Here is a 26,305-nt window from a genome sequence, read left to right as displayed (position 1 = left end):
TTTTTTTTTTTTTAAGTCCAGGTCAAAAATTCAGTGAAGTAGAACAATTCTTAGACATATGTGTAATTGTAAGAATTTTTTTCTCCCCTGTATAACCAATCTGTATTACCAATTCAAGATTCTCCATGTCCCCCATTATTTTTACCAAGTGTCTTTATCTCCTGTTTAGGTGGTATTATTTTACTTTGGTTTTCTTTTCTTTAAATAAATTTCACACTTCATTAACTATGAATGACACAGTGGCAAATGTGAGTTAAGAGCTAGATAGTCCGGGCAATTACTTTTCAATGGAAAGAAATATTTGGGAAAGATGTTATATGCAACTAGAAATTTTATAGAAATCTTGTTCCACATGAATATTCATAAATCTGTATATAAACCCGTGCATGCATATATTTTTATGCAGTCTATTAATAAACTGTAAAAAGATTAAAGAAAGAACTGTATACCAATGTATTTCTAGTTGCTTGAAAAGGAGTAATAGAAAAAGAGAAAAAGAAAGAGAGAGAAAATGCAATGATGATCTCCCTTGAAAAGTATTTCATTTCTGTTGCAGAAAATAGCCATTCACTTTTTCTCCACTTACTGTCTACCTAATTACCATATGAATACTTTGTAATTATGTAACCATCCTTGTCCTAGATTACATGATTCTGTTGGTGCTTCTATGTCTGTAGTTCTTAGTGTAATTATCCTATAGAGGTTATAACATTTTTTATATTGTGAGTATAAAGTGGTATTATATGCTTTCACGGTAATCTCTACTTTCTTAGTACAGATTAATTACATTTCATTATTGTTCCTTCTTATCATATGCAGAACATCCCAGTCGTGATGCTATTCAGGGCAGTAAAATGTTCCAAATTTATAAGACAGAAAGTTCCATAGAAAGAAAGATTGTGTTAGTAGTAACATACGTAGAGTCGTGCCACAGTGGACATTATTTAGATCAGTTTTGGTTTCTTTTTGCTTCTTGTCTTCAACTTTCCTCTGTCTGAGTCATGGTGTCCTCTCTTTAATTTCTGCACTCTTCCCATAGCTCCCAGTATACCATTAGGCACATGTATGTCCACAGCAAATAATCAGAAATGGATCCACCACCTTCATTTTGTTGTCCTGGTCAAAGTACTCATGTTGCTCAGAGTGAGAATCAGCCATGTTGTTACACCAGCTTTTCTTTCTATAAATTCAGACTCTTTCTGCTGAACACTTACTGGCAAATGTTGCAATACTCTTTTATTGTCAGTCGTTAATTCCTCCCTTCTATCTTCATTCAATCCTTTCCCTATTCCGGCCCCTCCATCAAAAGGTCTATCATTCATTTTCTTCAAACCTGTTTTCTTTTATTCTAGAACTTTTTTTTTAACTGTCTTTCAGTTTAAATCAAGCCAAATTTAAAATTCGAAGAAAAAAATACATGGTTGTTTGTGTGTGTGTGTGTGTGTGTGTGTGTGTGTGTGTGTGTATCTGTTCCTATGTCTGTGTGTCAGAAAAGAGAAGACAGTCCCTTAGCTGCATACTTCAGTGTTAACCAACCAACACATCACTAACTATTTTTTTTGGAAGCAATTAAGTTCTATATTTAGATTTGTCTACTGCTTCATAATCATCAATATTTCACTTGGTCAACTGTGAACCATGACAAAAAACAGGATGCTACAAAACTGCAAAGTTCATACAAGTAATTGATAGTCATAGTGATAAATGAGTCATTAATAAAATGAGTCATTAATAAAAATGTTGATATGTTTTATTTAAGAAAATGTATCTTATGGAAAGATTGCTTTCAATATAGTTTTAAATCCTTCTTGCTGCTTAAATTGGTAAAATTTATGGGGCAACTGTTTTTCAGTGTTCTTCAATAAGAAAAGTGTTTTTGTAGTGACTACTAAACTTCTCCTTATTTCAGAGCTTGTTAGGTCACAGCAGAATCCGTACAACCAAAGCAAGCAACTGCAAACCAAAGGAGCCTTCTAATATACTGCTCCTCTTCATCCTTTGTTAGATTTCTGCTGGATTGAGACATGTTAATGAAAATAGTCCTTGAATTATATAAATAGCTGAAGAGATACTTAGTTAAATATGTAGTTATTTGAGAGATATGGCGATGTGACACGGATGAACATACAATATATATTATAAATAGAAGCTTGTAATTCCAAGTGGATTATAGCTGAGAAGAGAATGAGAGAGAAATCGGGTTGTATTCCTACAGCGTATTACACATTGCTGTCATGATATTGGGGCAGTTGCAGAGAACAGGAACTTTGGTTGAGTCACCCAATTGAGAAACAGACAGCACCAACAGATGTTTACAAGGCTTTCCTGGATTTGCATATAGTATGTGTCATGACTGAACATGAAATAAAAGAGAGGAGCACTTGAAATAATTATTTTTGCCTTCCAATTTACAAATATCCAATGCTTATATGTCCGTTTAAATATCACATGCCAAAGTCCCTTATTAAGTAAGATCTACCTTTTCTTGTGTTCAGGAATCTTGGACTTGGAATTGAATAAATAGGGAAGGCTTAAAGGAAAGACAGAAGGAAGGGAGAGAGAGAGGACAGGAGGGAGGGAGGGAAAAAAGGGAGAGAGGAAGAAACAGAGAGAGAGAGAGAGAGAGAGAGAGAGAGAGAGAGAGAGAGAGAGAGAGAAATGGAGAAATGGAGAAAGAGAGGAAGAGAGAGAGAGAAAGAAAAGAGAAAGGAGAGGATATAGGGATGGAGGGAGGGAAGGAGGAAAGGAACATAGAATATAATACATTCAACGTGTTGGGGACTAAAATTCTAATAGTAATGCAAAAAAACAATCCAGCCAAATATATAACAACCACTTCCATAAGCTCCACATCTCAAGCCTAATAGTCAGAAAATTTTCACAAGAAGAAGAATTGAGTAACAACTGTGGCAGGAACAGAGTATAGTGAGCAACTCTCTGTCCCTGAACTTCAACTTAGTATAGAGTGTTAAGCATGTGAACTGAGAAAAATGAAATGTCTTTCATTTGAATATTTATAGAGAAAGTGTTCTTTTAAAGGAAAAAGTGTCATGGCGTAACAGCATGCAATTTAGAATTATTTATTAAAGTGTAAATTCTAATATCTGTTTATTTCACAATTTTCTCTTAAACATTTATTTTACATTCTTTGGATTCCATTTTTATGCCATGAGGTCAATCAACTGCATTGAATAATGTTCATCTGAAATGCTATGAAAAAACATTGAGTGCATTAAAGAGTGAAGAATTTTCTCTAATGCATAAAAAATGGAGCATGAAATCCTTTAAAAAAAATGTGTCTGTAAAGAGAAAAACTATTTTGCCTAACTAGTTACCAAATATTCCAGAATTTCTAAAATATTCCAATTGTAGCTTATAAGCCATTGGGTTAAATAAAACTTTCTATTGAAGTATACAATATACACAGAAAAGTTTAAAATCACAAATATACAGTTCAATAAATTATCGCTAGATTTACATACCAGTGTAACCAACATTCAGTTCACGACTAAACATTATCAGTATCCCAGATATCCCCTGAGAGTCGTTATCACTATTTCTTCTCTTCTTCCCAAAGATATCTCTTTTTTAATTTCTAAAGCCATAGATTCGTTTTGCCTTTTGAACTTTATATAAATAAATGTAATATATTTTTTTGTGTCCAGTTTTTTTCTCTCATTATTATTTCTGTGTGATTCATCCATGTTTCATTTTTCATTTATGTGTCTATGTATATTTATATTTCACAGTATGAGTGAAACACAGTTTATCCATTTTTCTTGTGATGGACATTTGGATTATTTCTAGTTTTATCTATTTCTAGAAAAGGTCGTTGTGCATGTCATGTACATGTTCTTGTGCACATATGTATACTTTTGCTTTATATTAAGAATAGAAATGCTAGTGTATAAGGTGTGAGCATGTTCCAATTTAGTGGATAATGTCTATTGTTTTCCACATTGGTTGAACCGATTTATATTCCAACTGATAGTGTATGAGAGTCTGTGCTATTTGCAGTCAGTTTGGCGAATGTGCAATGGTGTACCTTTGAAGTGTTAATGTGTATCCTCTTGATTATGTAGGAGTTGTGTATATTCTCACATCTGTTTAATCTTACTCTAAATCAGATTTAATTTACATATCAAAACTACTTATAATTAGTAAATTATAGATATGTTTTTAACCTTGTCCTTTAGCACTCTAGGTAAATGTGAACTATTCCTTGCCACAGTGTGTATCGGGCAATCATCAATCCTCAGAATGTTAACCCCATTTTGTTTTTTCTAGTTTCTCAGGCTTTTTCACCAATATGGTTATACAAACAAAATAGTTCAAGATTTTAGATTACAAATTACATTTATGGTAGGGCTCACAAATATAGTCCAGAAATAAGCTGTGTCAGTCAAATCCAGTTCATTTACAACTATTAGACGATGTCATTTCTTTGCTAATCAGTAAAATTATCCCCAGATCATTTTTATCCACCCTAGTTTCCAAATTCTAGTTCCTCAGTTTTTCCCATGAGAATCATCTGAGCCCAATTTCAGATTTATGAATTAGAATCTAGGGTTGGGTGGTAGGCGACTGGGAAGGGCATTGGAATGTACATTTGCAAATAAGTCCCCGACAGGAATCTAATGAACTATCCACTATGTAAACCTCTCATAAAATGAAGATATTGGAAAGCTACCTCAGCCAACTTCTATGTCACATCAACTGAACCAGGACAAAAGGATGAAATGTCAGGCAACTGGGGCAATGTCAAAAGAATTTCTTCTAATAAAATGGTGATGGAAGGAGAACTGACTCTGGGTGGTGAACACACAATGGGATTTATAGATGATGTAATACAGAAATGTACACCTGAAATCTATGTAATTTCACTAACAATTGTCACCCCAATAAATTAAAAAGTATATATATAAGGTATCTAGCAACATAACTAATGAAAATTGTTCTTTAGGGATTTCTGCATTAAAAGGAGATGGTACTAAATGATCATTTAGGCTGTTGCTAATACATTTTCTTCCCAAGCCTGGAACAACTACAAACAGACACCGTAATGGACAGATGCAAACATTGACTTAATTTTTAGATCTCCAAGTCTCTCGCCGTTTGAAAGTACTGCCTTTCTTAAATATAGCCAAAACCCATATTAATAGATTTAAGCATTGAATCTCAATGTGGGACTTGGTATAATGCAAGGGCAAGCATGAAATTGCATGAAATGAATTTCCACTAATATGAAGCAAGCTTGTCAATAAATTTAATTTCTGTCTGATTTAATAAAGGACTAGGAAAATATACAAAAAGGAGAATAATAAATTATGTTTTAATTTACCTCATCCACTTATGATTGTCTTACAGCAGGTTAAAGTTTATAAATTGTGAATTTCATCTCAAGTAAACTCATTTAACCTTACTTAACAATTAGATAGCTATACGGAAATTGCAGTTTCTAAACACAAAGTCTGGGATCGACTTTATCAGTTATTTTGTATAAAATTGTTTGTATTATGAATTTCAATGTTTGAATGTAGTAAATTATAATATACATATATAAACATACATACAGAATTGTCTGCTTTTGAAAAGAGTGAGGTGGAATGTATAATTGCAGAGTAAATGTGGTTATTATTTTAAATGATCTTTCTTTTATTGCTCACATTCAAGAAATAGAGAAATAAATATTTGAGGATGTCTTCCTTTGTAGCTGAGAAAATTGTATATAATGCTCAGTAAGAAATATCTTTCAAAATAAACAGCTCAGAACACAGGGAGGTTTTTCGCTCTGACTGACGGGGCAGTTAGCTTCTCATCTAGGAGGGGGCAAGAGCTTAGAATTATGTTATTACTTCCCACCCATGAGGGATCAGTGAGTTTCCCAGTCCACTTTTCTCTTGGAGTTTCATGAGAGGCACACGTTGTCTCTTCACCTACCCAGGTGCTTGGAAATACCTAGACCTGTTCTGGATTGTGTAGATGGGGGCTTCTTTCCATCACACTAAGGCCCAGTACAGAGGTAGGACTCTTCTGCTTACCACACATACCCTGTTCTGTGGATGAAAACGGTCAGGGAGAGGCAATGATAAATGACAGATAAAGAAATCTTGAGCATTTCTGCTCATTTCAGAATAACAGTAATATTGCTCACTAGAAAGAAAGCTAAGGAACTTGTTAATTTACACTTTAAAATTCAGAACCAAAAGAGTTTATCAGCTAGTATTATATCAATATAAAACATCTCATCTTAGCCACGTGAAATGGTGCCCAACTCAGGCAGAAGAAGGAATCAATAGCATTATTAGAGAATTCTAGTTACATGTAATTACAAGCTGCTTCTGTAAATTAATCTACCTATTGATTGAACATTTTTAAATATTAAATAAAATGGTAACAGTTAATGACTGAAGTAAAATGTCTTGTAATATTCATTTTTCTATTGTGCTCTCTTCTTAGACGTATGTCACCACTACTGTGTGAATTCCGAATCCTGTACCATTGGGGATGATGGAAGTGTTGAATGTGTCTGTCCAACACGCTACGAAGGACCAAAATGTGAGGTTGACAAATGTACAAGGTGCCATGGGGGACACTGCATTGTAAATAAAGACAGTGACGATATATTTTGCAAGTAAGTGGACATCCAGCTTTATAAAAAATATTTGAACTCAGAAGGGCATAGCAGTTCATCAATAAACTGAAAACAATGGAAATTATTTTTATTCTAAAATTTTATATGGCAACCCAATTTCATCCTCTTTTACATCCTCTTTGTGTGTGTGTGTGTGTCTGTGTGTGTGTGTCTAGAGATGAAGTTTGATTTATTTATGTGAAATCTACACTTATTCAACACCTATTATATACATCTGGGGAACACAACAATTCAGCATGTAATATGGTCAGATCATTCCCTATATAGAATATTGCTAATAGAAAGAAAGAAATAGTGAAATGCTACCTTCAGAAAACTATATGTGATATTACTAAGTTGGAATTATCTCAGGCTTTTAATTGTTTCATTACTATTATCAACAATGAGTGTTTGCTTTTCTGTTGTTAGAAAACGATCCTTTTGGGGAGAAGCAAAACACCTGTCTAATGGAAACATATTTTATTTTTGTATTTGACTTTGAACATTATGGTCCAAAATAAGGAGAAGGAATAATATTTCCTAGGAAGCAACTAAAACAAAATGCCCAAGTTACACTTCGGTTGCATTGTCTTTTGCCCTTTGGCTTTAAGGTCAGGTGAATGGAAAATAGAACATGACCGCTAAAGGGGAATGATATTCAGTTTCTATCATGAAACAAATTGATGTCACTGAGGTTAGAGACCAGTCCTCACTCCAAACTTCTTTTAACAGCTTTTAATCCTTTTAAAAGAAAGGTTTATAAAGAACTGGACTCTTATCACTTGCCTTTCTCAGAGGTACAATAAATGATAATATGAGACAGAAAAGCATGCCTTAAAGTGTTCATGCCACAGCTTCCGATGCAGCAGCTCTGCGACGGTACTGGCCCTGAGTTATTTTCCTTTGCCAAACAAGGCCCAATAAAATTTTATTACATACATCATCAACTTTTTTTCTTTTTTATTTACTCTCATTTTAGAATTTACTCTAAATATGATCTGTGTTGTCATCATAAATGACGTTTACTCAAACCCTCAAATTGGTGCATTTGAAAGTACATAATTTATTTAAGTAAAATAATTGAAAATATGACTACTTATAAATATATGCCTTTGATAAGAACATAAAAGCAAAATCGCATTTTCATATAACCTACCCAAATTGTGTTTGCTTATTAAGGCCATCAGTTCTTTGTGATGAAACTTCATCATGACAAAATTTTATTTCAATAAGTGGGCACGCATTTTCCCTCACATCTAGTGTACCATGTCAGGGACGTTCTGTAGAATCTTCTTTACAGCCCCATTTCTTTCACATAAGGAATCATGGACCATCATCTAAGAAAGGTTATGAGCCACAGTTTCCTACTTAGAAAATCTCAGGCAGAGACACACATTCTGCTTCCATTACATGGAGAAGTATCATATGAGGAAGGAAGGTCAAGACGTATGGCCGTCAGCACTGTCTGCTATTCAGAGAACAATGGCTTTGCCAACCAAGAAACACCAAAGCCTGTAACCTAAGTAGACTATCGAGTTTCAATATTATAGTTCTTGATCCTTAAAAGATCTTTTTTGTAAGAATATATGTAAAAACAATAGTTGCTGACTATGAGTAGATAGTAGAAGTTTAAAAATAGGAGTATAATGCTTGATTTATCAGATAGGTTATATAAAAACATATCAGCATAACGATACAAGCAGGATTCTTTGGATATTCTGAAACTTACTAGACAACTTTGCTTTCATTTCTATGATACTTTTGATCCTAGCATTATATGAAGTTTACAGTGATATTGGAGTCTCTGTTTCTTAAATAAAGAACTGATACTAAGACAAAATCACAGCTGAGTTAAAATAAATCTTTTAAATAGGAAAATTCACGCCGCTATGTATACTTGTGATGCTCAATAGTCAGGTATGTTTCTAATACACAGCCTATGAGCTGCCAACTCATTGATACTCTGTCAAGTGTGATGAGTGTAATCTTTAAAATGGAGCTAATTGCATACTTTTTTCTCTTCTGGAAAGTTAAGTAAATATTGATGAAGAAAGACTAGCTCATAATTTTGAATAGCCTAAATAACACCTTTGTGATATTGTTATGGGAATTATTTTCATGCACTGAACAACTTTGGAAAGTGATATATCACAAACTCTGTGTGTGTGTGTGTGTGTGTGTGTGTGTGTGTGTGTGTGTCACATATGTCTCTAGGAAACGAAATTACGATGACAACTTGCATTAAAATATGAACTGTACTCTACTGCATTATAATGATATGAATAATTTGTATTTCATATTTGAAATATCTACACATTTTTGTCTCAATTTACAATTCAAATAAAGCCTTCAGGAGAAAGAGGAAACATCTTTTATTACGCTTGGAAGTAGAAATATAAAATTAGAATTATTTTTCTCTTTTAAAGTTGATATTCCATGTATAGTTTTCTTTCTTATGGGAAATCATTTAATGTATAATAAGTTACTTTTTCTCTCTGATGTTGTCCCTTTGATGGAACAAGAAACTATAACTTTCTGTTCTTTGATTTTCAAGGAGGTTAGGCATGGAAGGCAAGAAAGGGTCTCCCCAAGCCATTTAGCATATCAGACACCAATACTACTAAATGTGTGCTTGACTCATCCATATTTGAATGCCTCTAATAGATTTTAAAGGATGTGATATTCTCTGGTAAATCTCAGAAACTTAAAACCACTGCCCACCTCCCCATGTTTGGTTCCACTTTCACATATGTCCATCTCACATCTAGTGCTTCTCTTGAAAAGAAATGTGATTTTACCATCCAGACTCCTAAAACTATCTTTAAATTAAACCTAGAAAAGTGATAAGCGGTTTAGTGCATTTCTAGCAGCACTACCAGCCACATGATGTCAAATAGATATGTATAAAGAAGTGAACTACAAGCTTGCCAACCAATTATTTGAGGCATTTAACCTACCATTGGGAGTTACCCTTTGATGAATGTACTGCAATAGACATCCATCATGGAAAGGATCACAGTGATCAATCAATGATATTGCAGCCTGATTTCTTTGTCAAGGTGATGTTCAGAGTTATTGTGATACCACTGATTGCTTCATAGGACCTCGTACTAACATGATCAGAATATTGGCAAGATCTACTGTAATTCAGATGTGGGCCAGGGCATGTATGATTCTATTACCATACTTCTAATAGAAGAGGTCCCTTGATAATTTGGAATGTCGATGCATTTTTCTCTCTGTTCCCCCAACAATTATTAATGTTCAATCTGATTGTATACATGTATTTAAAAATATAACATGGCAAATGAAATATTTATGTTTCTCCTATTATTGTTATACTTGTTTTTCCCATGGAGAAATAGCCATAGTGTTTGTTTATTCTTATCTTAGACATGTAATGTGCTGTAAATTAAAATAATTTTCATCAGTTTACCAAGTAAGCCTACCTCACTACTTTGTTGCCGTATTGCATATTATTATTCTAATATTACTGTTTATTTTTGCAATGAATGTTTGTTTTATGTTATTCATTATAATGCATATTCAAAGAGAAATTGTGAGATACAAGTGTCTACAGGATAATCCTGTACTTTCTTATAAAATGTGGACTCTAAAACTCATAACAGTTATTTGGACCAGTTTTTCCAGGTTAGAAGGAATAGCTGAAACATTTGCTTCCAGAGTATTTGATCATGTGACTTATAATCATATCGATCTAACCGAATTTTAATTATGTGAAAAAAAGAATAAGATATTGATGCAAATGTCTCCCTGAAGTTTAAGTGACAGACATTATAGGATATTTTTCACATATATATCTAGCTGTATTTAACTTTTATATTAAGCAAATGGGTTGCAAATTACCAAAAGAAAAAAAGGGGTGGGAGATGAGGGTAAGGGGGATCAAATATATGGTGATGGAAGGAGAACTGACTCTGGGTGGTGAACACACAATGGGATTTATAGATGATGTAATACAGAATTGTACACCTGAAATCTATGTAATTTCACTAACAATTGTCACCCCAATAAATTAAAAAAGTATGTGTCATCATTATATATATATAAATACATATACATATGTAAATATGCATATGTATTTATATATACGTATATATATGTAATCTGCCTTATTCAAGTCTGTCTTTCTGAAAATTTTTTTAGCCAGCCACTGCGTTAGTCCTCTACGATGAATATTATCATCTGCAGAGAGCTTGCATCAGCTTTCAATGATAATTATGCCAGTAACAATAAGTTTTGTTTTTTTTTTCTCTGTTGCTGCAGCTGCACTAATGGAAAGATTGCCTCTAGCTGTCAGTTATGTGATGGCTACTGTTACAATGGTGGCACATGCCAGCTGGACCCTGAGACAAATGTACCTGTATGTCTGTGAGTATTATATAACGTTGTGGGCATTTAATGTTATGAGTTTGTATGTACATGGAATCTCTGCTCTATTGTTCTCCTTTCTTGAGGATAATACATTTTAGAGGGATGTTTCATGGACATCTCTAATCAGGTATCGTCCTTCATTGGTTCGTGTGGTACAGAATCTCCTCATTCATCAATTTGCTAGTGATTTCATAAAGAAGAGTTCATTCAGTTCTTAGCATCATACCCATTTCAGACATTCATAGATCTTTGAACTTGGAAATGTCAGGGAAAATTGTTCTAATTTTATTGACCGTGTTCAGATATGTGAAACCCAGACATAATCATATTTACGAATACTTTGGTACTTGAGGCCATTCTTTTGAAAATAATTTGAGGTATTTTTTTCAAGTGTAAAATGCTATTTGATGTTTGTATCGGGTTTAGAGTGTTGTGTTACGTAAGCCTGTTCAGCCCCTTGCTCCTCTGGAATACATTGGCTCGAATCTGGGTTTCTAAACATTCGGAAAATATTGGAGATTCTCTGCTCCTGAGAAAATCTGGAATTTAATATTTTTTCCTTCCAAATTCCTGGTTGTCCGAATGGACAACTTGAAACAAAATTTATGAAATAAAACCATTCGGCTTTTGAATTTTCTTTTACCATTGCTTGACTAGAAAGATGATGCCCACATAAGACCCAAGTCTGCGTTTTGTACCCCACCTCGTCAGAGTAGTATATGATGAGTGTGTATGAGAGAAGAGAGCACACAGGAGAAAAATGTTATTCATATGTTACTATCTCTGTATGAAATACATTTGAAACATATTTGGCAAAAAATAAAAAGTTAGCTGCTTTATTTAGCTGTATTTTACTGAAATTCTGCAGATGCTCTGTGGGGTTTAAAAGTCAGCGCTGTGACCAGAAAGAGAATCCTTGTGATCACTACTGTCAGAATGAGGGGATTTGCACTTTAACTGCGTTTAATGAGCCGAGATGCAAGTAGGTTTAACCTTCCACTTACTGCTATGCTTCGTGTGACATCATTTCAGGCCACAGTTCATTGGCTTAAATCATGAATGTCCACATGCATTTCACAGCATATCCTTAATCTCAGGGCTCATCTGTGTCATACACACTTAACCTTTGCTTTGCTCACCGACAATTGTATGCACCACAGTCAACTAGAAAGTCTAGAAATATAACAGAGGGAATGAAAAGCTCATGGAACTGTTTAATAAAAACACATTTGTTAGACTTCTGACTTTTAATTAGAGAAGTACAAAAGCAGGTATCTTTAGACTCTATTACTGTACTTTGTACTATATTTTGGAATGCTGGTTTTTATTTATTATAGTAACTGACTCTCATTTCAAGTACTGATGTAATGACATATTATTGTGTTTCCCAAAATTTTACTGGGACTATCTTACCTTAATCAATAAGACTTCTTTACAAAAGATATATGTAAATGCTAAAAAATTCCAGAAACTTAATTTCTTAATAGTTTAAATCAGTCTTTTTTAATTCAACTTCTCCATAGCAAACTCATTTCCTCTGAAAAATTTCACAGACCACCTTTGGGGAAACTATCACTGTTCATCACCATGGAAGTTGTTTTTTAGATTTTTCATTTGAATTTTAGAGATGGATCATATCTGACATGTTTCTTAATACCCAAAATTATAAATAGAAGCCCTAATGAGAGACTGATAATTGCCCCATGGTGGTGTATCAGAGTACTTAATAATGGCTTTAAACCACAATTGTATTAAAATTCAGATGTTTTATTACCAAAACTCTGCAGTTTTGTTCATAATGATCTATTTTTATTTTTTTTTCTTCAGGAAAATGTCATTCTTTAGACAAGTTGGAAAAATATGAGAAGTGATTAAAAGAATCACATAGGAAAAGTTGATAGTTTTGTGGGGTTTTTTTGTTTTTTTTCTTGTAGATATTTGCATATGTTAAACCAACATTTTTACATAAAACACATCCAGAAATATCTCTTTAAATCTGAGTCTGTGAGATGTATATAAACTGATCTGTTAAGGAATTGATTCACTTCTCAGTTCACACTCAGTTTTCATAACTTACACAACTAAAGACAGAGAGAAAACGCTTCTTTAGTCCTATCTTTGCCCTGCCTCCATTCTAAATTCCTCCAGTTATTCAGCAAATATTTATAAGACCATGAAAGTGTGCTAAATCCTAGACAAGTGATGATGAAGGAAATTAAAACCTCAACATCAAGGAACTCACTAATTAGAGGCATCAGAAATTCATAAGTAACTAATTAACCTAACCTACAATAACGTAGGTGTAAACACAGGAAATAAGGGCAGTGGAATCTTAACAAAGCAAATGACTCATTCAGAATGGGAAATGGGAATGTATGGAAGACTTTACAGAAAAGGCAAGCTTTTATTGTTCATATAACTCATGTATAATAGTTCAGTGAGGTCGAGAAGAGCATTCTGAAAAGAAAGAATAACTTAAGCAAAGACATGGATATAAGACTTAATGGCCTCCTTGGGAAACTATGGGTGGTTTAATATAACCAGAATTAAGGGTGACTCTAGAGTTGGTGGGGGGGTGTGAGGCAATAAAACTAGAAAGATTAATTAGAGCCCAATTTATGCCAAAATTAGGGGGTTCCATAGGATCTTGAAAAGAATGAATAGCCAAAGAGATCTGAGGCAGTGGCTTGAGCTAAAGGAGTCTGCCTTTGAAGGTGACACTTGTTGGCTGGCATGTGGAGGAAAGCCCTAGAGATCAGCTGCTAAGACTCACTTCAGAAGGTTTGACAACATTTCAGGTGAAAAGTGACAAGGGCCTGAACCTGGGCAGCACAACTGGAGAAAAGAATAACAAGGGCCATATGAGTAGGTTCATGGATATTTCAGAATTAGTAAATCCAGGGTGATTCTCAGCAAAATGTTGATATAGCTTCTTTGGTTATTTCTTGCATAAGACACTGGCAGTGCCTGCTCTGGGTCCCAGTATTCATTTATCCTGTCCTTCTCTCACTCTTGCAGGAAAAGTAAAAATAACATTTCAGGCCCCCCCTGCTTTCTCTCCACAAATGGGTCTCAGGAACACAGCCTGTCCAGAGATTGCCCCCAGAATAAATCTGTCATGCGCATAGCAGCCCACACTAGTGTTCTCTTCCACTTTTTCCTCTTACCAAGTACCATCAGAGGCATCCTACTATGTGTTAAGGCTATAATCAGCCTATTTGACAAACTCAACCATGAAAAATATATTAATCGGTGGGATTTAAAGCAAACACCTTTTATTTTTGTGTATCTTTGTTTCTATCTCTATCTGCATTTGGCTTTATGAAAATTATGTCTTTGCCTTAGTTTTCTGTGCCCTAAAATTTATTCTGATGGTAGGAGTAATGCTTACTGAATTCCTTAAATTACTTATGCCATAAAAGAAACATAAAACAGATAATTACATTCTGGTATCATTCATTCGTTAATTCATTTACCAAATTTTATTGATACCTGTGATGAGTGAGACCGTCTGTAGATTTGGAAGGAGAGTTATTATTATAACTTACGCTGACTTAGCAAATACTTTGTGACAAGTACTGTGTTAAGCACCTTACAAATTCTATGCATAAATTTAAAATATATATTCTTATTATCTAGTTGATATCCCCAATTCACAGATGATAACAATGAGGTTACATGCTAGGAAGAGGTGGACACTGAGACACAAGTCGCTCTTGTTCGATTCTAAACTCAATGCCTCAGTTTAACTCTTTGTCTGTAGTACTTTCTTTATGTTGTACTAATCCCAAAGTGGTTCTTACTTTTAAAGAACTTAACATTCACTTTGGGTAGATAAATGGGTTTCAAAAAATTAAAATACCATTTGACAATAGTTATAATAGAAATATGACCGAAGTGTTGTGGGAAAACTGCTGAATAGAGATAAATTAATGATTACCAGTAGGACCAAGAAAACCTTTATAGGTGAAGTGATATTTTCATAGTATTTTGAAAAAAATCTGCAATAGTTTTAAAGGAAGGGAAATCACTGAACATTGTTCTCAAAAGAGGAGTAGCACAATCAGAGAATAGGTCTGAAAGTAAAAGGTGAAAGTTGAGAATAGAACTCAGGCTATGTGGCATAATGGGAGGACAAAAGACAGGATATGACAGAGAAAAGAGATATGTTGGGGCCAGTTTGTGTGGTATATTTTATGTAATGAAACGAGAGTGGGTTTACAGAAAGAAGAGCAGAAGATTAAGGATGGGATCCTAGGAAATACCAACATTTGATACTGTATTTTGGAGAAGTCACAAAAGTGAAAGAGAAGAAATAGAAGTTGAAGGGTACTTGTCTAAGAGTAGATTACTCCAAGTCAAAGGAATAGAGATTGTCAAAGAATATCCACTCCAGACAGTTCACGGATGATAATAATTATAAATGGTTTATTGGATTTTGCCACGAGATGGCCATTATGAGAGATGTCTTGAAAGGCTTATGTGACAGAAATCAGACTGTAGTTGGTTAAGTTAAAAGTAAGAAGTTAGAGAAGAATGTGAATTCTTCTCTAGCGAATTTCTTTCTGAGTACTTGGCTATAATGTTGGATTAAATGTAGGAAAAACAATGATAACTTCAAGGGAAAGTGGAATCTAGGGGAAAATATGTTTATAGCCAGGCAGCCTTAAGTATTCAAGAGGACAATTTCTGAACTATCTATTAAGGGCCCACTTTTAAAGGATTATGAAAAATAGAGAGATGGTTCAGACACAGATTTTATGCTCATGTTTCTTAAGAGTTGAAATTTCTAGAATATGGAAAATTGCCTGGTTTTACAGAGGATATTTACAATTTCCTGGCATTAAAATGTAAAGAAATAAAAATAAAATTAATATAAAGTGTTTATCACTACATACAATACAAAAAAGAAAAAAAACCAAACAGTCCAGCTAAGAAAATATTAAGCCCTCAGAATATCTTTCTCATGGTCAATTCTCATTAAAATAGAGTTTTAGAAGCAAATTTTATCCTCAGACATCAATTCGTAGTAGTCATGTATCTTTAGTGAAAAGCTAGTATGTACTGTTTCATCTAAAAGCCTTTACAGGAAACAAAAGTTTCCTTAAGAGATAATTTGCTTTAGTTTTTAGTTTTGTTTTTCATTTAGTTTTGTTGTTAGTACATTTTAATTTTGATAAAGTGAAAAATTATTTGAATTCGGGAGGACTTAAACACATTAGGAAAGTCTATAACATATTCAGATCTATGAAGGTGGCAGGTTTTCTTCCCACATAGAAATTTTACAATTGTATCCTTCAATTTAAGGAATAGATTTGTTGTTTGAAAGCCTTCACTTATGTATCTTTTTTTTCTCTTTTATTTAGAGAGTCTTTGAAATCTTGGGCATTGTTTCAACTCATAACTACAGTTATGAAAGTATATTACTGCAAAGTCATAGCATCCCAATCCCGGACCTCAAAGAACTTTCAATGAATGATTGAATATTTTCTGTGATGTCAACTCATCTTTTCATTTTTTTAAATTTATTGTTGTGACAATTGTCCGAAAAATTACATAGATTTCAGGTGTACAATTCTGTATTACATCATCTATAAATCCCATTGTTTCAGTTCTCCATCCATCACCATATATTTGATCCCCTTTACCCTCATCTCCCTCCCCCCACCACCCTTCCCCTCGGGTAACCACTAAACTATTATCTGTGTCTATGAGTTTTTGTTTCTCATTTGTTTGTCTTGTTCTTTTGTTGTTTTTGGTTTATATACCACATATCAGTAAAATCATAGGGTTCTTGGCTATTCTGTCTGACTTATTTCGCTTAGCATTATACTCTCAAGATCCATCCATGTTGTCACAAATGTTCCTATATCATCTTTTCTTACTGCCGGATACTATTCCATTGTGTATATATACCATAACTTCTTTATCCATTCATCTATCGAAGGACATTTTGGTTGTTTCCATGTCTTGGCCACCGTAAACAAAGCTGCAATGAACGTTGGAGCACACGTGTCTTTATGTATAAATGTTTTCAGATATTTTTGGTGGATACCCAGGAGAGAGATTGCTGGGTCATATGGTAATTCTATTTGTAATTTTTAGAGGAACCTCCACACTGCCTTCCATAGCGGCTGCACCAGTCTGCATTCCCACCAACAGTGTATGAAGGTTCCTTTTTCTCCACAGCCTCTCCAACACTTGTTACTATTTGTCTTGTTGGTGATAGCCATTCTGACTGGGATGAGGTGATATCTCATTGTGGTTTTTATTTGCATTTCTCTGATGATTAGTGATGTTGAGCATTTTTTCATATGCCTATTTGCCATTTGTATGTCCTCTTTGGAGAAATGTCTCTTCAGGTCCTCTGCCCATTTTTCAATTGGGTTGTTTGTTTTATTGTTGTTGAGCTTCCTGAGTTCCTTGTATATTTTGGATATTAGCCCCTTATCGGAAGCACTGTTTGCAAAAGTCTTCCCCCATTCAGTTGGTGGCCTCTTTATTTTGTCAATGGTTTCTTTTGCTGTGCAGAAGCTTTTAAGTTTCACATAGTCCCATTTGTTTATATTAGCTTTTACTTCCATTGCCTTTGGAGTGAAATTCATAAAATGCTCTTTGAACCCAAGGTCCATAAGTTCAGTACTTATGTTTTGTTCTATGCAGTTTATTGTGTCAGGTCTTATGCTTAAGTCTTTGATCCATTTTGAATAAATTTTGGTACATGGTGACAAATAGCAGTTCAGTTTCATTCTTTTGCACGTGGCTATCCAATTCTCCCAGCACCATTTATTGAAGAGGCTGTCTTTCCTCCATTGTATGTTTTTAGCTTCTTTGTCAAAAATTATCTGTCCATATTTATGTGGTTTTATTTCTGGGTTTTCGATTCTATTCCATTGGTCTATGTCTGTTTTTCTGCCAATACCATGCTGTTTTGATTATTGTAGCCCTGTAGTACAAACTAAAGTCAGGGAGTGCGATACCTCCAGCATTGTTCTTTTTTCTTAAGATTGCTTTGGCTATGAGGGGTCTTTTGTGGTTCCAAACAAATCTGAAGATTTTTTGTTCTATTTCTTTAAAAAATGCCATTGGGATTTTGATGGGGATTGCATTAAATCTGTATATTGCTTTGGGTAATATGGCCATTTTAACTATGTTGATTCTTCCAATCCATGAGCATGGAATGTATTTCTGTTTCTTTGTGTCTTCTTCAATCTCTTTCAAAAATGATTTATAGTTTTCAGCATATAGGTCCTTCACATCCTTGGTTAAGTTTATTCCTAAGTATTTTATTCTTTTTGCTGCAATTGCAAATGGAACTGTTATTTGTATCTGTTTTTCTGACATTTCATTGTTAGTGTATAGGAAGGCAATGGACTTTTGTATGTTGATTTTGTAGCCAGCAACTCTACTGTATTCGTTGATTGTTTATAACAGCTTTTTGGTGGAGTCTTTAGAGTTTTCTATATATAGCATCATTTTATCTCCAAAGAGTGATAATTTAACTTCTTCATTCCCATTTTGGATGCCTTTTGTTTCTTTCTCTTGCCTAAATACTCTGTCAAGGACTTCCAACCCTGTGTTGAAAAGCAGGGGTGATAGGGGACAGCCCTGTTGTGTTCCTGAATGTAGAGCAAAGAGATTCAGTTTTTCACCATTAATTATGAGATTAGCGGAGGGCTTGTCATAGATGGCCTTTATTATGTTAAGGTGTTTTCCTTCTATACCTATTTTATTCAGCATTTTAATCATAAATGGATGTTGTATCTTGTCAAATGCTTTTTCTGCATCAATTGATATAATCATATGATTTGATTTTTGTCCTTTATTTTGTTTATGTGATGTATCACATTGATGGATTTGCGAATGTTGAACCATCCTTGTGCCCCGGGGATGAACCCCACTTGGTCATGATGAGTAATCTTTTTAATGCATTGTTGTGTTCGATTTGCTAGAATTTTGTTTAGGATTTTTGCGTCTGCATTCATCAGAGATATTGGTTTGTAGTATTCTTTTTCTGTTTTGTCCTTACCAGGTTTTGGTATCAGGGTAATGCTGGCCTCATAAAACGAGTTAGAGAGTACTGTTTCTTCTTCAGTTTTTTGTAAGAGTTTGAGCAGCATTGGTATTAGATCCTCTTTGAAGGTTTGGTAGAATTCACTAGTGAAGCCATCTGGTCCCGGACTTTTGCTTTTGTGAGAGTTTTGGATGACTGATTCAATTTCTTTACTGGTGATCGCTCTGTTTAGATTTTCCAGTTCTTCATGGTTCACACTTGGAAGGCTATATGTTTCTAAGAACTTTTCCATTTCTTCTAGGTTATTGAATTTGGTGGCACATAGTCAGTCCTTCATAGTATTCTTGGATAATCCTTTGTATTTCTGTTGTGTCCGTGATAACTTCCCCTTTTTCATTTCTGATTTCCTTAATTAGTGTCATCTCTCTTTGATCTTAGTGAGTCTAGCCAAGGTTTTGTCAATTTTGTTAATCTTTTCAAAGAACCAGTCTTTGTCACATTATTTTTTTCTATTGTCTTTTTGTTCTCTATTTCATTTAGTTCTGCTCTGATTTTTGCTATTTCCTTTCTTCTGCTGACCTTGGATTTCACTTGCTTTTCTTTTTTCTAGTGCTTTAAAGTGTAACATGAGGTTATTTATTTGGGATTTTTCTTGTTTCTTGAGATAGGCCTGTAGTGATATAAATTTCCCTCTTAAAACTGCTTTCGCTGCATCCCAAAAGTTTTGGTAGGATGTATTTTCATTGTCATTTGTTTCTATGTATCTTTTGATCTCTCCTCTAATTTCTTCTTTGACCCAGTCTTTCTTTAAAAGTATGTTGTTTAATCTCCATGTGTCTGTGTTTTTTCCTGTTTTCTTTTTGCATTTGATATCCAATTTCAAAGCCTTGTTATCAGAGAATATGCTTGGTATGATTTCAATCTTCTTAAATTTGCTGAGGCTGATTTTATGTCCCAATATATGGTCTATCCTTGACAATGTTCCATGTACACTCAAAAAGAATGTATAGTCCGATATTTTAGGATGAAGTGCTCTATATGTCAGTTATGTCCATTTCATCTAACGTATCATTTAGGGCTGCTATTTCGTTATTTATTTTCTGTTTGGATGATCTATCCATAGCTGTCAATGATGCATTTAAGACTCCTAGTATAATTGTGTTTTGGTTAATTTCTCCCTTCAGTTCTGTTAGTAGTTGCTTGGTATATTTCAGTGCTCCCTGATTGGGGGCATAAATATTGATGACTGTTATGTCTTCTTGTTGTTTAGTACCCTTTACCATTATGAAATGTCCATCTTTGTCTCTTGTTAACATTTTCACCCTGAAGTCTGTTTCATCTTATATCATTATGGTTACACCTGATTTTCTCTGGCTACCATTTGCTTGGAGTGTCAATTTCCACTGTTTCACTTTGAGTATATGCTTGTCCTTGTAGCTGAGATGTGTCTCTTGGACACAGCATATGGTTGGGTTTAGTTTTCTGATCCAGTTTGCTACTCTGTGCCTTTTTATTGGTGAGTTCAGTCCATTTACATTTAGGTTGATTATTGATATGTGAAGATATTCTGTCATTCTGTCTTTAGTTTTCTGGTAAGGCTGTGTCTGCATTGTTTCTTTTCCTTTTGTTGTTGTCTATTATTTCTGTGCGGTGGTATTCTATGATGTTTCCCTCTGTTTCTTCTTGTATTATAGTATATATTTCAGTTCTGGATTTATTTTGAGTGGTTACCCTTATGCATGTAAAAGAAAGTTTGATATTTAGAGTATTCCATTTTCTTCAGCACACTTACTTTCTCAATTCCCATATTCCAGTTCAGGCCTTTATTCTCCCCGCTTTTATGTTGCCACATATTGTCCCTGTTGATGGTGGTCAAATAGCCTCCTTTAGTATTTCTTGTAGTGCAGGTCGTGTATTAGAAAATTCCCTCAGCTTCTGTATGTCTGGAAAGGTCTTTATTCCTCCTTCATATCTAAAGGATATCTTTGCTGGATATATTATTCTTGGCTCATAGTTTCTCTCTTTCAATAGTTTGAATATTTGGTTCCACTCCCTCCTGGTTTGTAGAGTTTCCACTGAAAAATCTGATGACAATCTAATGGGAATTCCTTTGTTGGTTACCGTCTACTTTACCCTGGATGCCTTGAGGATTCTTTCTTTGTCGTTGATTTTAGACAGCTTCAATACAATGTGCCTTTGGAGAAGGCCTGTTGGGATTGAGGTAATTAGGTGTTCTATTTGCTTCTTGGATTCGAGGATCCAGCTCTGTCCACAAGTTTGGGAAGTTCTCATCAACAATTTGTTTGAATATATTCTCTGTTCCCTTCTCTCTTTCTTCTCCTTTTGTATCCCCATTATTCTTATATTGCTCTTTCTGATAGAGTCAGAAAGTTCTTGTAGAGTTCTTTCATTTCTTTTAAGTCGCAAGTCTCTTTTTTCTTCCATCTGTGTAATTTCCAGGTTTTTATCTTCGATGTCACTGATTCTTTCCTCCATCTGGTTAACTCTACTACCTAATCTGGTTATTTCATTCTTAATTTCTTGTATTGAGTTCTTAATCTCCAGAAATTCCATTTGGTTGTTTTTTTAAAATTTCAATCTCTTTCGTAAAATGCTCATGTTGTTCTTTGATTGTGTTTTTGAGTTCATTAAACTGCCTTTCTGTGTTTTCTTGCATCTCGTTGAGTTTTTTCAGAACTGCAATCTTGAATTCTCTGTCATTTAAGTCACATATTTTCATATCTTTAAGTTCCTTTTCTGGAGACTTTTTACTTTCTTTCTGAGCTGTCTTGTTGCCTTGGTTATTCATGGCAATTACTGATTTATTATTTCTCTTCCTAGACATCTACAGGAGTGGTTTCTGCAACAGGTTGATAGTGACAGGTCTTTCTTTTGTTTTCCAATATTTGTTGGTAGAATGTTTTATTTTCTCTCTGACTGCAGCCTTTTTTTTTCCTCTCTCACGCAACAGTGCTGTTTCCTCTGCACTATTCCAACTTCTCACACAATGGGGGGATTTCCTCGGAAACGGGCTTCTCTTCTGTTAACAGTTCGCCTGGGTCATAGGGCACCACAACCCTGTGGGGATGCCGAGAACTTTTGAAGTTCCAAAGCTCTTTCTGCCCCAGATTCAAAGCCTGTATGTGTCAGCAGTTCTGTTTACTCCTGCAGGAATTCACCCAGATAGGTGGGGCCAGGGGCGGTGTGATTTGTGAGAGCTGGCCCAGAGCAATTGCAGCTACCACCACCACAGCCAGTCCCACTTCCACAGCTCCCTCCCCTTTGCCGGAACTAGTTGGGCTTTGAATCTGTTTCTGGGTTCCATAGTTCTCAGAACAGCAAATTTTCTGTTATTCTGATCTGACACTGCTACTGTTTTGCTTCTAGCATCGGGCAGGTGGGGGCGGGTCTAGCTCTGGGAGGGGAGGGAGGGGGAGGCTAGTTTCAGTGCCTAAGGCTTCCGTTCTCTGCTTGGCAGTGAGGGCTTAAACCACAGTTTTCAGCCTTCTTCCCTCAGTCTTTTCTCCGAGGTCTCTGCCGTGAGTGCTGGGTTCAGCCGTGTTATATGCTGCCCCCTCAGCCCTGTGGGCCATAAGTGGAGACCTAGCAGTCCGAGTTCTTCCCTCTCCCGCAGGTGCGGTAGTTCCGGGATGCAGCGAGCTCGGAGCACTGAGCTAGGTCTGCGTCCTGCGCCCTCATGGCTCCGTCCCCGCACTTCTCCCTTCTCTCCTCCCCCGTTAGCGCAATTCTCCCACCTTTAGGTGAACTCAGTAGTGGGACTGTTCGTCTTGCCTGTCTGCTGTGCAGGGAGTCCTTTGTGGAGTCATTGTTGTTTGACCAGTTGTAAATTCCAGGGGAGCTTTACAGAGGCTCACCTTACGCCGCCATTTTGATTCACTTTTGTATATTGATGGCCATTTTCATGTATTACTCTGTGTGGAGGAAAAAGAAAAATCCAAAGAAGAGCCTAAAAAAAAAGAAAATCTAGGTTTTTATTTTTTCATGTTTATTTGGACAGAGCTTTGACATTTATTAAAGTAGATATATTGAATAACGTAAAAAATAAAAATTTTAAAGTCTAATGTATGTTATTTTGACAATATTTGTATTGTTAAGTAGTTTGTGTTATAAGTCATGGAAATTGTTAATTCTTGAAGAACTGTTGAACGTAATTTAATTACATCTTCCTACTTCTAAGATTTCTCCCTAGCGTCAAATTTCTATTTATATTGGATATAAGCTTTTTCTTTTTAAGTATAGACCTACCTCTACAGTATTATCTTCCAGCAGTATCCATGGTGTATTTCACCCTCCAATAATAGATATTTGCTACAACTCTTTCTCTCATACCACTGTTACCATACTTACTTACAGCCTTGCCACATAACCATGGGATCATCCCACTCTCAGGTATTTTTGCTCAGAGCTCACTGAACCCAAATGCCTCTCCTGACTTTTTTCCCGTTAACACTCAGCATCCCACCATTCTCAACAGAGGATTCATCTTTTGGTATGTGGCACATGGAAAGTGAATAGTAAATATGAATTGAATTGGACTTACTTAAGGTTTTTCAAAACAGAATAATCAATTGTTAGTGAGAAAATATATTTTATACTACATATTATGTTACTTTACATATTTATATAATATTTATATATTTATACATATCACATTTATATGTATATATATATATATATATATATATAGAGAGAGAGAGAGAGAGAGAGAGAGAGAGAGAGAGAGACAGAGACAGAGACAGAGACAGAGACAGAGACAGAGAGAGACAGAGAGACAGAGAGAAGTGGGGAGAGAGAAAGAGAGGAATTTATTATAGGAATTGGCTCATATAGTTATGGACACCAAAAAATTCCACAGTCAACTGTCTGCAAACTGTAGAATTCAGTTCAGATCTAAAGACTTGAGAACAAAGGGAACTGTGTGTAGGTTCGTGTCCAAAGATCCAAAACCCAGGAGTGTTTATGTCTGAAGACAGGAGAAAACAGATGTCTCAGCTCAAGCAGAGAGAGTGACTGTGCCCTTCCTCTTCCTTTGTCTTGTGTTCAGACCGTCAATGGATTATATGAGACCTATCCTCATTGGTGAGGGTGATCTTGTTTACTCAGCGTATAAATTCAAATGCTAATCTCTTCCAGAGACATCTTCCCAGATACACCCAGAGATACCAGCTATCTTGGCATCACTTAGCTCAGTGAAGTTATCACATAAAATTAAGTTACACACACACACTCACAAACACACACGTGTGTGTGCATCAGTTTTGCTTTTGTTACTGTTACGAGCTGAATTGTGATCCTTCCAAATTCATATGTTGAAGCTCGAACCCCCCAGTACCTCAGAATGGGACTGTATTTAGCGGTTGGGCCTTTAAAGATGTAATTAAGTTAAAATCGGGTCCTTAGAGTGGGCCCTAATCCAATATGACTGGTGTCCTGATTAAAAGAGGAGATTAGTACACAGACAGAGAAAGACGTCAGAACATGCACAGAAAGATGATCATGTGAACACACAGCAAGAAAATGGCTATCTGCCAGCCGAGGAGAGAGGCCTCAGAAGAAACCAAATCAGCTGACACCTTGACTTCACACATGTAGCTTCCAGAAGGTGAGAAAAATATGTTTTTGTTGTTTAAGCTACCCAGACTGGGGCATTTTGTTATGGCAGCCCTATCAAACTAATAGAGGTTTTCATACTGCAGTGCAGTGCTGCTGTAACAAATATCTGAAAACGTGGAAGTGGCTCTGGAGCTGGGTAATGGGTAGAAGCTGGAAGAGTTTTGAGACACACGTTAGGAAAACCCTTGATTGCCTTGAAGAGACTGTTAGTAGAAATACGGATATAAAACATGAGATCTGAAATAGAAATGAGGAACATGTTATTGGAAAAAAGAGAAAGTGATTCTTGTTATAACATGGCAAAAAACTTGTCTGAATTGTATCCTGGTGTTTTGTAGAAGATAGAATTTATGAAACAGTAACTTAGACATTGAGCTAAGGAGATTTCGAAGCAAAATATTGAAGGTGTGGCCTTGTTTCTTCTTGCAACTTGTAGTAAAAATGTAAGAGATGAGAGATAAATTGAAGGAATTATATTAATTAAAAAGGAACCAAAACTTGAAGATTTAAGAAATTCTCAGCCTGTCCATATTGCAGTTCCTCTCCATTCAGGTCCATTCCACTAAAAACTATGGAGATATTGAAGTGTACTAATAAATTTCTTCTGGGGATAAATGACCAGTGCCTAGAGACTCATGAAAGACTATAGGAGAGGAGAATGAGGAGGTCAGGGATTCCTTCCTCTAGAGCAATTCCTTCTGTTGTCTGGATTTTGAATGCAGATTCAAATCCTGATTCTGCTCACAAGGGTCTCCTATATTTATAGACTGTACCATAGGGATACATTTATTGGCTGATATAGTCACTATCAAAGTGAGACAGACAGTAAGAAAACTTGTTGATTTTACAGCAAGATTCAGTAAGTGGAAACAGCATGGGTTTTTGAGTCATGCTTACCTGGATTCATATACCTGTTCCTCTAATTACTTTTGGTGTGACCTCTTGGCCTCTCTAAGCCTTAGATTTTCCCCCCTTTGGGAAGATGATTCCAGTATGTACATATAAAACTTTCATAGGAAAGAAATGTTGCATGACTACACATAACTTACAACTAGTTTAGTTTTCAATCTTGGTGGTACAACACCGTGCATATGATTTTGTTTTAGGTAACTTGCTGAAGTTTTCTTAGGTATCCAAAACTTTAAATCCTGTCTTGGCTGAGACCATAGCATTGTACTTAGAGTAGCAAAGATTTGAAAACTTTGTATTTGTTTTTGTACACACTGTATTTTTAAATCTTTATTCACACTGTGATTTTTATTTTTTATTTTTTTTGAGAAATCTTTCAGGCTTATCTATATTCATAAAGGCAACTAAATTAACACTTTTCTCATTTGGACACATTTTGGTAAGGAATGATCTAAAGCATTCCTTCTCTGACTAGAATGAAATAATCTCTGAATGCCACTATTAAATATATTTTACTCAAAGTATTTTTTATTATACTATGGATATTTATTTTAGAAACAAAAATTAGTAACTCTAATAATTTTTCAAATGCCGACATTTCCTTGTAATAACCACTGCTATATTTTGTTTTCATGCATTTAGTTTCTTCATATAAACATGCATGTGCAGAATAGACTATACTAAAATGAAATCATATGGTAAATGATCTTTTATATTTA

At 35.1% G+C, this 26,305-nt stretch overlaps 1 protein-coding gene across 6 annotated transcripts in view; it reads left to right on the top strand.

Annotated features, from left to right (window-relative positions):
- The window catches only part of LRP1B (LDL receptor related protein 1B), a 1,877,633-nt gene that overhangs the window by 1,820,734 nt on the left and 30,594 nt on the right, over positions 1–26,305 (top strand). For 5 of the 6 annotated variants that reach the window (XM_081051911.1, XM_081051912.1, XM_081051910.1 and 2 more), the window contains 3 exons: positions 6,460–6,634; positions 10,922–11,026; positions 11,898–12,011. In XM_081051911.1, coding sequence (XP_080908037.1) covers positions 6,460–6,634; positions 10,922–11,026; positions 11,898–12,011 — 394 coding nt within the window. The remainder of the gene's footprint in view (positions 1–6,459; positions 6,635–10,921; positions 11,027–11,897; positions 12,012–26,305) is intronic. The other variant, XM_081051909.1, reaches the window with a different exon arrangement.

Source organism: Rhinolophus hipposideros, assembly GCF_964194185.1.
Source record: "Rhinolophus hipposideros genome assembly, chromosome: 6".
NCBI classification, from domain to species: Eukaryota; Metazoa; Chordata; class Mammalia; order Chiroptera; family Rhinolophidae; genus Rhinolophus; species Rhinolophus hipposideros.
The sequence above is the reverse complement of the archived record's forward strand: the minus strand, read 5'-3'. Positions and strand labels throughout refer to the sequence as shown.